A 17,387-nucleotide genomic window follows, 5' to 3' on the forward strand; every position below is an offset into this window, starting at 1 on the left:
ATAAACAGTGCATTGCTTACCAGCAAGTCTGTCTGTAGAATGAGGACAACCCTGGTGACATGGTCCCTTCATTTATCTTACTGGTCCTACCATTATCACTTACCCATGAAAGCTTTATAATTTTGGTTGTTTCAACAATTTGTCTTGCATTTTCTGGATTGTGTGGGGCCTAATTTTTTGCTGGGAAGAATTATCGAACTCGGAAAATTCAAGTGCCACCTCTGCTTGGACTCATCATCGGGTCCTGGCAAAATCCCTGTATACCGTATAATCTTTGATGGCTCAAACTACCAATAACTAAAAAAGAGTTGGAGAGAACGAAGTTTGACTGTATTTCAGACTGTTTTTAGCTCACCTGTCACATAGTGACAAGGTGAACTTTTGTGATCATCCTTCGTCCGTCGTCAGTCCGTCCGTGCATCCGTCAAAAATTTCTTGTCTGCACGATAGTGGTTTCATTTATGATTTTATTTTTACCAAACTTGCACACAACTTGTATCACCATAAGATCTTGGTTCCTTTCTTGAACTGGCCAGATGATCCCATTATGGGTTCCAGAGTTATGGCTCCTGAAAGGGCCAGAATTAGCTATTTTGACCTTGTCTGCACAATAGCAGCTTCATTTATGATTTGATTTTAACCAAACTTGCACACAACTTGTATCACTATAAGATCTTGGTTCCTTTCTTGAACTGGCTAGATTCCATTATGGGTTCCAGAGTTATGGCCCCTGAAAGGGCCAGAATTAGCTATTTTGACCTTGTCAGCACAATAGCAGCTTCATTTATAATTTGAACTTAATCAAACTTGCACAAAACTTGTATTGCCATAAGATCTCATTTCCTTTGTTGAACCGGCCAGATCCTGTAATGGGTTTTAGAGTTATGGCCCCTGAAAGGGCCAAAATTAGCTATTTTGACCAATCTTGGATTCCATGACAAATCAGATCCAAACGTAGATTCCAGAGTTATTTTATATCTGATTACCTCCCCTGATTGTAGTCAAAATGGATTTATATCAGTAAGTACTTACAGGACTTATTTGAAATTTCATTATTGTCATTAGTTGGACTGAGACGTCTCAATCAGGGTAGATAACTATGGACTGATTTTATGTCAAATTACCTCCCTTTATTTCAAATTAAAATGGGTATATCTCCATAACTAATGAAGATTCTGATCTGAAATTTCATTTATGTCAACAGATTTATTTGGCAGATCCTTCTTTTGTTCACTTAGAATAATTTTCTTTTTAATTACTTCCCTTTTACGTTAATATAAATAGCTTATTTTTAGTAACTTTTTTATTATTGGCCGTAGGGAAAAACCGAGACCACTTTTCTGTGGTACAACATGGATGGTACCTCCAATTTTTAGGTGTATTTTGACATATCTGTACCTTGTAAGAATTTTTTTTTCTTTTTGGTGAAATTTCTTTTCTTTGTTGTTCCTGTCCTTTGGACTTAGATATTTTTTCTGAGGACCTTCTTGTCCTCAAGTGCAATGATAACAGGTGAGTAATATAGGGCCATCATGGCCCTCTTGTCTTATTTTTAGTTGTTAATGTTTGTCATCAAGAGAAAAACTAAAGTAACAGCTGTGCAGATAAAATTATTTAATGGATTAGAAAAAAACTTCTTTAATAAATTTCCTACTATCTATTACATTTGTGTGTTAATTTCAAAGGATAGGGTTTTTTCATTCTATTCAGTATTGCTGTTAGACAATGTAATGTAGATAAATGTAAAAACTTATGTTCTTTAAATTAGAAGTTTTTACCAAGGGGAAAAGTTAAACTGATGATCAGGGGAATTCACTGTGATGACCATATTACATAAAATTGTGCATTAAGAACTTAGAGTTGTGTCCCTGTACCAGTATTGTATCCATTCCTGAAGAAGTAAGGCAAATTCACCAACTAACCCAGTTTTGTTGGTCTGTAGAACTAGGAAAGTTGCATTCTTGCAGACAGTTTTGTCAGAATGATCAAATACCAGCAGTTTTAATAAAGATTAAGGTTGAGAAAGTTGCAGTTGTTTCATCAGTTATACTAGTTATTGAATTAATACTGTATTTTCAAAAATAAGGGTTTTTTTGGTAAACAGTTAAAACCTATTCATTAGAAGTTGGTTTTATTGCTGTTACTCACTAATGAAACAAAAAAGAATGTTGAAATTGAGCCCATAAAGTTGTTAACCAATGCATTGAACCCCCTCCCCCTGTGCGTTGAACCCCACCCCCAGTGTGTTTATTGGTGTGTATGAGATATATGGTGTACATGTATATATAAGAAAATATGGCACTTGTTCCATATATGAAGCTTAGTGATTAATTTTTGTGCAAGAATGATTACAGTTGTCTTATCAGTCATTAACCAAGGGTGCAATCGGATTAAAGTCCCATCTAATTTAAATTGGGAGCTTTCTAAAAATAACTAACACTTCTTAAGTATGGTGGAGACTATTGATAAACAAATACTGCACATGGGCTATAGTTTGACTTTGAGTTTGAGAGTTCAGTATATAGACTTGTCTGCCGATTAGGGAAATCAGCATGATTTACCTTGAGAACCACAATTATACTAAATAACTCTACCTAAATAAGGAACCAATCGATACATTATTATAAGTTCGAAAACATCGCTGACCTCAAAACGGAACTAAACTGTAGGAACACAAATTGTATTATTAAATACACCATTACCTGTTTCATGAGACCTGACTAGGTCAGGATGTATGTATCATGCATATTCATGATAACTGCTGTATGACCTGAGATTGTACCAACATGACATGGTGACCCAGCTATTTTTAGAGTCACGTTGAATCAAATGTGCTTCAGGTATTATGAAAATTTAGACTTGCTAACAGGCTTGTTTATAACAAACCTTTTAGGAAATCTATAAAGAAATTTAAAATTGATATGTTTGTGTATTGGAATAAACGAAATAAGCAGCAATAATTTGGACGACATTTTATTATTAACTGCTTATTGTTAAAGACATAAAATAAATATAAAATTGCATGTTTTAAAAAGAAAAGTCAACTGACTTTCTTGAAATAATTATGAGAACAGTTAGTTTTTACATAGTACATCTTCGTCTTCTTTTTTTTTATTTTAATTGTTGCATAAATGAATTTACTTTTATGTGGCATGAATGAAATTTAGAGCTAATCAAGTTATGCAGCAAAGCTTCAGTAATTAAGCTTTTGAGCTTTATGTACATAGGCTCTGCATTACTCGGCGAACACTGCCCAGTCATTTAAAAAAGTCATAAAACTCGGCTATTGATAATAGAAATTTAAATAACACTAGATTAATATCAATTTCAACACTGTTTTATGTACAATTTGTGGTATTTTGTTATTAGATCTGTCTAGAGAAATGATTTTATCATACAACTGAGGGACATATCGGGTGTAAACCTTATACATTGCTATATCTAATAGTGAAATATAGCTGTTTCAGAAATTTTACTGATGTACAGAAGTTACTAACTTTCGTGACAATGGCCTCAGCAGCCAGTGTTTGTATCATGTTGTATGTAGCATTTTACAAAAATGTTTAATTTTATTTGATAGGAAGGAAACAAGAACAGAAAAACAAACTTGCCATAATAAAAGCAGTATGTGAATAAAAAAAGATTACATATAGAGGAGAACAAGGATCCCCAGACAGTTAATTATCATTTAACTTGACAACTTATTAATTAACTCTTATCATGCTAAACACTATTGATTCTGCCTTTGCAACCAGTGTAGATCATGATCAGCCTGCACAGTTCAACATTCAGTCAGTATCTTTTGGGTAAGCACTCCTTTTAACAGTTAATGGTACTATCCAAATTGCAAGATGGACAAGTTCATTATAGAAATTTAGCAGGGTAAGGGTTAAAACTTATTATTATTTCCCTTAAGGGCTTCATTAAGATGAAATTCAATAAATCAGTAATTTATCGAGGGTGATATCCAGTCAGATATGTACGGCTATGTATTCCTAAGTCATGTGTACCAGCACTTTGGCAAGTCTATATACAAATATGATAAAAATAGATCAAAAGAGACTTTGATACATTTTGCATGTTTGAAAAGCAAGTGAATAGTTTTATTTAATCATTAAAGATGCAATTATTTCAATATGGACCATTTTAGTGGATAGAGTGTATAGTTACTCAGATTCGATAATTTTGGATACAAACAACAAAATAAATTTTTTGTAAGAAGATTATGTAAATTACATCGTGCTAAAAGAACTGTTTCAAGATGCCACATGGACCAAGTTCTTTTAATGACAAAATCCGGCAACAGAAGCTGCAATTGCTACATGGCACAAAGCGTATGTCAAAGAGCCTTTCTCATATTGGAAAATCGGACCAATTAGAAACAGTTGCAAGTTTTCTGAAACCACACCACATACTTCCATTGGAGGATAACAGTGCTTTCGAGGAAGTCTCTGTCATATTACACACAGAACATGGCAGTTCCAAATTAATTCTTGGTGAAGTCCTGGGAAGGTAATCAAATATTTTAATCATAGTTCTAGTGTCTCACTTGACCAAGAAATTGTTGTTGATTCTGCAGTAATATTTATAACATGTGTCATTACCAAGCATTTATAGCAAGATGTTATGCTGACAAAAGCAGGCTGTGTTTCAAGTATGTACAATGTGCCACATCAGTCTTGCCTTTGCAGTATTTGCAGTATATTCTGCATCCTGTGAACTAATCAGTCCTGCTTGATAAACATGATACTACTTCAGCCCGCCCCACTTAGCTCAGTACGGAGAGCACAGATCTGTAACCAGTGGCCAGGTTCCCCAGGCAAGTAGTATGTTTTCTGTGACGATTTGTTAAAGACTTAGTCTGCAACACATTCATTATACTGCACCAAGTCTGCACCACAAACAGTATACTGCACTGTTTGCACCAGATCCAGTATATTGAATCAAAGCTGCACCACAGGCAGTATATTGCACAGAGTCTGCAAGTCACACCCAGTATACTGCACCGACTGCACCACATTGCAGTATGCTGCACTGACTCTGCAGCTCATCCAGTATATTGCACAAAGTCTGCACTGCATGAAATATACTTACTGAATCTGCACCACATACAGTGTAATGCACCAAGTCTGCATCACATCAAGTATATTGCACTGTGTCTGCACCAAATACAGTATATTGCACCAAGCCTGAACGAAATCCAGAATACAGCACAGCGTGTGCACCTCAAACAGTATACTGCACCGAGTCTGTAAAACATCTAGTATATTGCACTGAGTCTGCACCCTATCCAGTATACTGCTCTGAGTCTGCACCACATCCAGTATACTGCACCAAGTCTGCACAACATGCAGTATACTGCAGGGAATCTGCACGGCATGCAGTATTCTGTGCACTGAGTCTGCACCACATACAACATATTGCACCAAGTCTGCACCAAATCCAGTATACAGCACAGTGTCTGCACCACAAACAGTATACTGCACCGAGGCTGCACCACATCGAGTATATTGCACAGCGTCTGCACCACAAACAGTGTACTGCACCAAATCTGCACCACATCAGCATATTGCACCAGGTCTGCATCACATCCAGTTTACTGCACCAGTTTTGCACTACATCAGTATTTTGCACTGAGTATGCACCACATCCAGTATACAGTACCGAGTCTGCACCACATACAGTATACAGCACTGAGTCTGCTCCATATCAGTATATTGCTCAGAGTTTGCACCACATCCAGTATACTGTATTGCACCAAGTCTGCACAACATCAGTAGATTAAACGTGGTACAGCACCACATGCAGTATACTGCACAGAATTTGAACCATATCAGTATATTGCACGGAATCTGCACCACTTTAAGTATACAGCACTGAGTTTGTATTGCAGAGAGTCTGCACCACATCCAGTATAAGGCACTGAATTTGCACTACATCAGTAGATTTCACAAAGTCTGCACTGCACGGAGTCTGCAACACATCCAGCATTCAGCACCTTATTAACATATTGCACCGAGTCAGCACTACATTCAGTATACTGCAATGAGTCTGCACCACATCCAGCATTCTGCACCAAGTCAGCACCACATCCAGCATATTGCACCAAGTCAGCACTACATTCAGTATACTGCACTGAGTCTGCACCATATCCAGCATTCCGCACCAAGTCAGCACCACATCCAGCATATTGCACCAAGTTAGCACTACATTCAGTATACTGCACTGAGTCTGCACCATATCCAGCATTCTGTATCGTCAGCACCACATCCAGCATACTGCAACAAATCAGCACCACATCCAGTATACTGCACCAAGGCAGCACCACATCGAGTATACAGCACAGATTCTGCATGACATCCAGTATATTGCACACAGTCTGCATGGCATCCAGTTTATTGCATCGAGTCTGCACCATATCCAGTATATTGTACAAAGTCTGCACCACATCCAGTATACTGCACCAAATCAGCACCACTTCCAGTATACAGCACAGTGTCTGCATCACATCCAGTATATTGCACCAAGTCTACACCACATCCAGTATACTGCACTGTGTCTGCACAACATCAGTGTATTGCAACAAGTCTGCATCACATCAGTTTATTGCACCAAGTCTGCACCATATCATTATACTGCATTGAGTCTGCACCACATGCAATATACTGTGCTAAATCTGCACCAATTACAGAATACTGCACTGAGTCTGTACCACATCCCCATCTAGTATACAGCACTGAATCTGCACTATATACAGTGTACCGCACAGAATCTGCACCACATCCAGTATACTGCACTGAGTCTGAACCACGTACAGTATACTGTAACTGAATCTGCACCACATATAGTATACTGCACTGAATCTGTATCACATCCAGTATGCTGCACTGAGTCTGCACCACATTCATTGTAACCACCATATGCAGTATACCACACTGAATCTGCACCACATGCAGTATACTGCACTGAATCTGCACCACATCCAGTATACTGCACTGAGTCTGTGCCACATCCAGTATACTGCACTGAGTCTGTACCACATCCAGTATACTGCACTGAATCTGCACCACATGTAGTATACTGCTCTGAGTCTGGACACATCCAGTATACTGCAATGAGTCTGCACCACATTCATTGTAACCACCACATGCAGTATACCACACTGAATCTGCACCACATGCAGTATACTACACTGAATCTGCACTTCATACAGTATACCGCACTGAATCTGCACCACATACAGTGAACTGAACTGAATCTGCAGCACATCCAGTATACTGCACTGAGTCTGCATAGCATCAGGTATACTGCAGAGTTTGCACCTGATTAATTGTAACCACCACATGCAGTAAACCACACTGAATCAGCACCACATCCAGTATACTGCACTGAACCTGTACCACATGCAGGATACTGCACTGAACCTGTACCACATCCAGTATACTGCACTGAACCTGTACCACATCCAGTATACTGCACTGAACCTGCACCACATCCAGGATACTGCACGGAACCTTTACCACATCCAGGATACTGCACTGAACCTGTACCACATGCAGGATACTGCACTGAACCTGTACCACATCCAGTATACTGCACTGAACCTGTTCCACATCCAGTATACTGCACTGAACCTGTACCACATCCAGGATACTGCACTGAACCTGTACCACATCCAGGATACTGCACTGAACCTGTACCACATCAAGGATACTGCACTGAACCTGCACCACATCCAGGATACTGCACTGAAGCTGTACCACATCCAGGATACTGCACTGAACCTGTACCACATCCAGGATACTGCACTGAAGCTGTACCACATCCAGGATACTGCACGGAACCTGCACCACATGCAGGATACTGCACTGAAGCTGTACCACATCCAGGATACTGCACTGAATCTGCATCTGCATAACATCAAGTGTACTGCAGAGTCTGCACCACATGCATTGTAACCACCACATGCAGTGTACTGCACTGAAAATGCATTACATGCTGTATACTGCACTGAGTCTGCACCACATGTACTGTACTGCACTGAGTCTGCACCATATCCAGTGTACTGCACTGAGTCTGCACCACATCCAGTGTACTTTGCCTCATTTAGGTAAAAACCACTAATTGTACTGAATAACATTACCAAAAAAATGGATCATCTATTATAAAAGTAGAAAAAGATTCTTAACCTCAAAAACGAATTATAGTGAAAACTGGATAATCTGATTTGGCGACTTCAATATATGATAATTATGAATAAGGTCAAACAAGCTTATCAAAAAAAAAAAAAAACTAAATTTTGTTATAAACATACTGGGATATAATTATATAGCATCCAGTAGTATAAATCACTCTTCACTCCTTCATATAAATATAAATGTAGGTTATTCTATGATGTAGGTTATTATACCAGAAGTTTCATCATTCCTCATTCAGCTTCTAGTATTGTTTACATTTTTCACTTGAGAAAGGTTAGTTAGAGTGCAGGATTTTGATTGGCTAACAAGTAGGGTAGTGTTTGTAACAACTCAGCTGATTGGTTTATCTATTCTTCCATGGTTCAGTTGTTTTAGTATTTCTGATTGGTTCGTATGATTAATGTATACACAGCATTTACTATGTCTTGAATTAGAAAGGACATGTGCACATATTGACAACAGTCTAATCGAAGGATTAATACAAATTTTATGAAAATAGATTTTTAGTGTGGATTATATTACTGTTGAAGTGAAAAGTGGTATATTTTTTTTACCTTGAGTGATTAATTTATAATTCATCTCACTGAAAATATTTTTAAGGAATATATGATACAGTTTAGTTTTAGTATGATATTACTTGATAGGGGAGGTTAAAGCAACAGCTATGGTGAAGTCATTAAAAAAGGATATATTTGATATCATAGATAATGGCAGTGTAAAAGGTTTTAGTTGTAAACAAATGGAGGACCCAAATAACAATGTAGAGACGTGCCCTCGTATAGAGAGGTCCGATCCTCTGATCGGGAAGTCCGATAGCAAAAATCAACCCTTGGACAATGTTAATCTTGTGTTCACAAGTAATGACGGTGAAAACTTTTCAATAACGCTACATGAAGTTATAGGAAGGTGGGTAGAATAATTGCCATATATTTAATTGTTTGTGTCGGAGTGAAACTCTAGTGACAGAAAAAAGTTGTTGACATATATATAATGAATGTAGGACACAATGCCCCGTACCCCACATCCGTGTTGAATATAATCAAATTAGCAATTGATTCCATTGATTTTTAAACCAGAAACTTAAAAAAATGTACATCAACTAATTTTAAAGCCAGAATCAAGCAAAATTTAATGCATTTTAGTTTCTTTTTCAAATATACTAAATTTATACAAACTTCCTTTTAAAAAAAAAAGTTTGTTATACAGTTTTCAGAAACCGCAGTATCAAATGTCACCCTTTTTTGTACAAAATAAATAAGGTATCTGGCCAATTTAAATTATTAGCTGTTCTATTTTTTTTCTCTGTTGCTGAAAACACCAGGACCTCAAACAGGAAGCTCTAAAAACAAAGAATGATATAGCAACCCGCAGTTTTAAGAAAGAAAGGACAAAGAGAAAAGAAACGAGGAATATTTCTGTAAAGAAAATAAATGTTAACAGAAATAATGACAGTGCAGAAAGCTTGAATCAAAAAGTTTTTTATTGTTGACCCTCTCGTAAAACATGGAAATTTGAAACAGTATATACACAAGTTTGTACGACCTAGTTTCAAACATTGAGTAAAGAAAAAAACAAGAGATTGATTTATATAATAGTAACTATAAAATTACTTGTGGTTGACTCTAAATTAAAACCAGGAAATTTGAAACAGTAAGGACAAGTTGGTTTGACCTAGTTTCGAGTATTGAGTAAAGAAAAAACGGAAGGATATAATGATTATGTTACTGTTACTGTAAAATTACTTAACTTGAAGGGTGTGAAACTTGGGAGATCAGCTTTTGAAGTTAAAACAGTTTAGGTTTAACCCTTATTATACTGGACATGATTTATTCTGCCTTTGCGACCAGTGTAGATAATGATCAGTCTGCACATCCGTGCAGTCTTATCATTATCTGCGATGTTTGCCATTCAGTCAGTATCTTTTTGGAAAGCACCCCTTTTAACAGTTAATGGTACTGTCCAAATTGAACAGTGGACAAGTTCATTATAGAAATTTAGCAGGCTAAGTGTTAATTTTGCACATTGAATCAACAAGCACAAAATCCATGATATAATCACAAAGTGTATGGATTTTACAGTATATGAAAACCAAGTTCTTCATCCAAGCAAACAAGACTTTTCTTATTAGATATTTTTTTGTCTATCTCTCACATTAACTCCAAAATAAAACATAACACATGTTAACTATTAAAATTTCACTACATCAATCAGTCCCTACATTGTGCTTTAAAAAATTAAAATAATATAAAACTGTCAAAATTAATTTCTGAACATTTATCAGTAGTTAAAAGGCTGTTGGACCTCAGTCCCTTCAGACCTCGGGCAATATTTCTGAATACTGACTTGCAAGCCATTGATAAGTGTGTAATATATCAGATATAATTTGCAAGTTTACACCTACAAATTATATCAACATGGTAATTATGTCTCCCCCAGGAGACATATTGTTTTTGCCCTGTCCGTCCGTCCGTACGTCACACTTCATTTCCGAGCAACAATCTGACTGAAGTACTTGATCTTCTAAACGAAGATCTGAAAACGACACATTCACATTCGTCTTCTGTATATTTTGGATTTCCAATATTGCTATTTTTATTTTCGCAAATCTATTTTTGTTTGAACCAATCAGACAACTTGTTCGAATGTCAAAGAGTAAGAAAAAGTTTTAATTAATCCAGGGCTCGAACCTGGGACCTCTCGTTTACAGCGCAAGTGCCCTACCGACTGAGCTAACCGGCCACCTGAAATCTTTCGACATAAAACTTGTTGATATCGAAACTCAAAGCTTTATAAAGCTTACAGAATGCTGTAAGGTAGCTTTTGATTGGCTAGCGGAAGGGTTGTCAGAACGAGGCCATCAATAGCTCGTTGTCAGATCCTATGCGTAGCGTAATAGGAGATGTACTTTAGTCAGATTGTTCCGAGCAATAACTGGAGAACCATTTGACCTAGAACATTCAAACTTCATAGGGTTGTAGGGCTGCTGGAGTAGACGACCCCTTTTGTTTTTGGGGTCACTCCGTCAAAGGTCAAGGGGCCTGAACATGGAAAACCATTTCCAATCAATAACTTGAGAACCTCTCGACCCAGAATGTTGAAACTTCATAGGACGATTGTTCATGCAGAGTAAATGACCCCTATTGTTTTTGGGGTCACTCCGTCAAAGGTCAAGGTCACAGGGGCCTGAACATTGATAACCAGTTCCGATCAATAACTTGAGAACCACTTGACCCAGAATGTTGAAACTTCATAGGACGATTGTTCATGCAGAGTAAATGACCCCTATTGTTTTTGGGGTCACTCCGTCAAAGGTCAAGGTCACAGGGGCCTGAACATTGATAACCAGTTCCGATCAATAACTTGAGAACCACTTGACCCAGAATGTTGAAACTTCATAGGATGATTGAACATGCAGAGTAGATGACCCCTATTGATTTTGGGGTCAGTCTGTTAAAGGTCAAGGTCACAGTGGCCTGTTCATGTAAAATCATTTTTTGGAAATAACTTGAGAACCACTTGACCTACAATGTTGAAACTTAATAGGATGATTGGACATGCAGAATAGATGACCCCAATTTATTTTGAGATCACTTGATCAAAGGTCAAGGTCACAGGAGCCTGAACAGTGACTTGAGAACCACAAGGCCAAGAGTGTTGAAATTTAGCGGGATGACTGGACATGCCAAGTAGATGGTCCCTATTGCAGCCAACCATCAGTGTCTCTTTGACTTTCGCTCCTGACCCCTATTGACTTATTGCCTATAGGACTTTGCATTGGGAGAGACATGCGCTTTTTTACAAAAGCATTTTCTAGTTTGATATTGACTATCTGTCAACTTCTTTCTTTGAAAATGTAGGTGGGAATAAGCTGACAGCTGCTAACTTTTAATTAGGTCAAAGCTATTCATTCACTTGGTTTTGAGAGTAACAGCTGCACCCTTTAAATAAGGCCAACACTACGTATTTACTAAAGTGTTTGTCAGCAAGTACTGAATAGAATAGAATATCTTTTATTTCCACTTGCGGGCCCTCTCGGGCAGGACAATATTGATATATACACAAAGTTCCAAAATAGGCACTGATATCTTCTTGTAGGTTGTTTATCAAACCTTATTTGCATATTGTTTTAAATGTTTTTATAGTTTTTTTTAATCAAAAACAGACTTAGCCAATAAATTAGCTTGATATCTTATGTTGTTAACTGAAGTAGGCCATAATCATAATTTTCTAGTTCACCTGGTTTCTATAGGCATATATGATTTATTTGGATATTAGATATGATCTAGATCTTTAACCCATTTGGACAGCATTCTGTTAATTAACTAATTTACAGTTGATTAACTGATATGTTAATCAAATTTGATTTGATCATCCATGGTTAAACAGCTTGTAAGCCTCTGATAATAATTTTACAGTGCATGTGTTATTGATAGGTTAATTTTTGGCCAGTGTTTGCACCAAGCCTTTTAATACTCATGCAGCCAATTTTGATTAGTCATTATTTTTCATGAATTTTATATCACGCGTTCTTCCTAGTCGTGTAAGTTTAATAGTGAATTTTTGAATTCGTTTAGACATGTTGCAAGAATTTAAAAACAACAACAGATTTTTAAGATATAAAGTTGTATCTTTTCCAGAGAGGGAAATGATTATACTGTAGGTTAAACAGTACTAAATGTTGATTGTTGTTTCTATATTAGGTTGATGATTGGTATCTGTTTTGTTTTTATGCCCCCAAAGGGAGGCATATAGTTTTTGAACCGTCTGTCGGTCTGTCAGTCTGTCGGTCTGTCAGTCTGTCCGCAATTTTCGTGTCCGGTCCATATCTTTGTCATCGATGGATGGATTTTCAAATAACTTGGCATGAATGTGTACCACAGTAAGACGACATGTCGCGCGCAAGACCCAGGTCCGTAGCTCAAAGGTCAAGGTCACACTTAGACGTTAAAGGATAGTGCATTGATGGGCGTGTCCGGTCCATATCTTTGTCATCGATGGATGGATTTTCAAATAACTTGGCATGAATGTGTACCACAGTAAGACGACGTGTCGCGCGCAAGACCCAGGTCCGTAGCTCAAAGGTCAAGGTCACACTTAGACGTTAAAGGATAGTGCATTGATGGGCGTGTCCGGTCCATATCTTTGTCATCCATGGATGGATTTTCAAATAACTTGGCATGAATGTGTACCACAGTAAGACGACGTGTCATGCGCAAGACCCAGGTCCGTAGCTCAAAGGTCAAGGTCACACTTAGACGTTAAAGGTCATTTTTCATGATAGTGCATTGATGGGCGTGTCCGGTCCATATCTTTGTCATTCATGCATGGATTTTAAAATAACTACGCATGAATGTGTGACACAGTAAGACGACGTGTTGCGCGCAAGACCCAGCTCCGTAGGTCAAAGGTCCTAAACTCTAACATCGGCCATAACTATTCATTCAAAGTGCCATCGGGGGCATGTGTCATCCTATGGAGACAGCTCTTGTTTATTCTGCCATTCCAGTCTTTCCTATACAGCAGAAATACATTTTTTTGAAAAGTCAGTCTCAGAATAATAATTGAAAATGAAAATTTCCAGCAGTCATTCATGCAAGAACACCATTATCACATGCTTGACATAATTATGACTATTCCATCTGGAAAATCATACTTTCGGTTTCATTTTATGTGTAGTTATGGTGCAGATTAAATATACTACTTAATTTTTTATTATAGTATAAAATATTGCTGAAAATCCTCGCTTAGAAACCAACAAAAGGCCGCTGAAAATATTTTACCACGATTAAATGAAAATACATCAGAAACCAATAAAAGGCCATTGAAAATGTATAAGTACAGTCTAAAGAAAAAATAGACATCAAAAATTGAAAGTGTATGAAAAAGAAGACATAATTAAGAAACCAAGAAAAGGCCACTAAAAGTAAATAAACAAGAGCTGTCTCCGTAGGATGACACATGTCCCTGATGGCACTTTGAATGAATAGTTATGGCCGATGTTAGAGTTTAGGACCTTTGACCTACGGAGCTTGGTCTTGCGCGCGACACAGCGTCTTACTGTGTCACACATTCATGCATAGTTATTTTAAAATCCATGCATGAATGACAAAGATATGGACCGGACATGCCCATCAATGCACTATCATGAAAAATGATCTTTAATGTCTAAGTGTGACCTTGACCTTTGAGCTACGGACCTGGGTCTTGTGTGTGACAAGTCGTCTTACTGTGGTACACATTCATGCCAAGTTATTTGAAAATCCATCCATCGATGACAAAGATATGGACCGGACACGCCCATCAATGCACTATCCTTTAACATCTAAGTGTGACCTTGACCTTTGAGCTACGGACCTGGGTCTTGCGCACTGCACGTCGTCTTACTGTGGTACACATTCATGCCAAGTTATTTGAAGATCCATCCATCGATGACAAAGATATGGACCGGACACGCCCATCAATGCACTATCCTTTAACGTCTAAGTGTGACCTTGACCTTTGAGCTACGGACCTGGGTCTTGCGCACTGCACGTCGTCTTACTGTGGTACACATTCATGCCAAGTTATTTGAAAATCCATCCATCGATGACAAAGATATGGACCGGACACGAAAATTGCGGACAGACCGACAGACAGACGGTTCAAAAACTATATGCCTCCCTTCGGGGGCATAAAAACAGATGTTAGAAACCAACAAAAGGTCAAAGTAACTGATGATTGATTTCTCAGACTCCAATAATTGATTGAATCAGAGCATGTAAGGTAGTGCAGTCGACTTTCATTGTTTTTGATCAGCAACTGTTCCTTATCGATTTACATGTTTGCAGTAGGTGGTTACCCTATGTATACATGTGGTCTATCAGTCAATAACATCTACTGTCTGCTCCTGGGGAGTGTTTATAAACACATAACTTCTGTCTGGCTGCAGAGAAAATTTGTATTGATTACTGCAAACCAATAGTTAATACATGCATTCTTTACCTTCTTAACCTTCTTCTTTGGCAAAACACTGAAATCAATTAATTTCATGTGCAAAAAGATTAGTGGTTTTGGTCAAAACAGCTATGTCGTGGGTCAGCTGCAAATATGAGACTATGATTATAATAATTTAGATATTGAAATAAGAAGTAAAATAATTTCTTTGTTAATATTGAGATTTAATTTTGTGGAGCTGCACAACCTTTAAAACACTCAGAAATCCATGAAAAGTAGTCCCAATGAATATAATAACAAGTTTACAGTATAACTTGGTAAGGTGACATTCATTCATGACAGAATGATAGTTAAACTCACTGCAGCTGCATGCAGTACTGCTGCACTTACACTGGCTTGGAATGATTGTAGGACATCTTTAACCCTTAGCATGCTAGATAAATTGTCGTCTGCTGGAAATGTCATCTGCTAAAATTGTAAAGTTCATTCAATTTGCTCCAAAATTGGAAGAAATATTGTCAGAGTAGCAAACAGCTTGGAACCTGATCAGACGCCGATTTAATCGACGTCTGATCTGGTTCCAAGCTGTTTGCAAAGGCTGTTAAATTCGCCTGCAGCAGGCTAAGGGTTAATAAAGGGGAGTTTGGCCTGTTGATTTGACTTTCCTTATCTGCATATCACATAAAATTTTATGTAGTTCTGAAAATATTCACTTTTTTGGCAGAATTGGTACACATTTTCCAAAGGAGGATCGCTCATGAAGTATATACAAGGAGTCTGTTAAAGGCCCCCAGTTAATTTGTAATAACCTCATTGTGGGTGGACTTTCTATTTTAAGAGACCAGTTGTGTCCAGTGGACACATTTCAAGTTACTGCTTACCTTGATCTTATTTTCTAAGCTTGACTATCCAAGTATAGCTATTGTACTGACCCATTTGTCAACATAGACATCGGATTTGGTTTAAGTTTTCTGTATTTAATTAGCTGGTATCTCAGTACCCACTTGCAGGAATGGATTAAAAAACACTTCCTTGCTGAGATTAACTGACTTGCATTGCACAGGTTCCGATACTATAATTGCTGTTTTACAAAATTATGCCCCTTTTTCAGCATAGCAACTTTTTGGTAAAATATTTGTAAACTCAGTACCCGCAAATCTGAATGGATTGAAACTTCACACACAATTGTACACAGAGATGATCTGACATGCATTGCACAGCTTCCATTTATATACTCTAGTTTGTATATTTACAGAATGCCCCTGCTTCAACTTGTATATTTTGTAAACTTTCTAATAGTCATTGCGAGTTGCTGTCCTCCAACAGCTAGGTGACTAGGCCAAACATAAAAAGGAGTATTAAATACCATATCAGTGATTCACATTTAATCAAATATTATTACATGTCACATAAAAGAGTTCTTTACATCAGTTACTTACGGGATAAGCCCACTTAATCTTATTTAATGTGGCATTACTTAAGGGTTATTAAAGCTATGTTTGGATTTTTTGTAGTCATGGTTCATATTAAACATTAATTCATATGATTCACATTCTGGTTTTGGACCACATTTAGTAATGTTGCTCTTTATCCATTCAGTTTGATTGCATTAGGACACATCTACTATTTTGGTATTGATTGATTTTGGCAAAACTTGTTTGATCTGGCATTCAATAAAGTAGAGATAGGCCCTAAAATTTTCAATGATAGAATTACATTAAATAAAGTCTAGAAATTAATTTCTAAGTCCTTGAAATAACCAAAAATGATTTCACAAATGTGAAGTTTATGATAGTTTTGTTAATATCAATAACAGAAGTTTTAATTTTTAATTTAAAGTTGTGATCCACAAAGAATGACAACTCTTGCCTTGGGCTAGTACTTATAAGTAGAGATCTATTAGTTTACTTCCCTTGCAATTACACAATTGAGTGGAAAATGAAAACTGTTTAAGACACAATATCATACTTTTTTGCACAACAAAATCATTAAGGATTTATTCATTTGTGTTTGATTTACCCCTCAAGACATGGTTCCTATGATTCTGTCAACTTACATATGGTAAAAAATTAACTTTTAACAAGCCAATAATAAAACGAAGTACCAGTAGGTAAATAATAGTGCAGATAATACAGTTTTGCTAGTATCAAAATGTCACAATAGATCCACTTTTGTAATACAGAACACCTGGTAGGATTAGTAAAGGTGCAATTATATTGATCTCTATTTCCTATGCCTAAATAAAGGCAGTGGAAA

At 37.1% G+C, this 17,387-nt stretch overlaps 1 protein-coding gene across 3 annotated transcripts in view; it reads left to right on the forward strand.

Annotated features, from left to right (window-relative positions):
- LOC123534848 (phosphorylase b kinase gamma catalytic chain, skeletal muscle/heart isoform-like) overlaps window positions 1-17,387 on the forward strand; it is a 114,024-nt gene that overhangs the window by 57,004 nt on the left and 39,633 nt on the right. The window contains exon 1 of one of the 3 annotated variants that reach the window (XM_045317291.2): window positions 4,113-4,512. The exons of 1 other annotated variant lie outside the window; for it this stretch is intronic. In XM_045317291.2, coding sequence (XP_045173226.2) covers window positions 4,262-4,512 — 251 coding nt within the window. In that variant the 5' untranslated portion in view covers window positions 4,113-4,261. Of the gene's footprint in view, window positions 1-4,112; window positions 4,513-8,611; window positions 9,105-17,387 lie in introns of those variants that run through there. One more of the 3 variants, XM_045317292.2, reaches the window with a different exon arrangement.

This window comes from Mercenaria mercenaria, chromosome 12 (genome assembly GCF_021730395.1).
Source record: "Mercenaria mercenaria strain notata chromosome 12, MADL_Memer_1, whole genome shotgun sequence".
Lineage (NCBI taxonomy): Eukaryota > Metazoa > Mollusca > Bivalvia > Venerida > Veneridae > Mercenaria > Mercenaria mercenaria.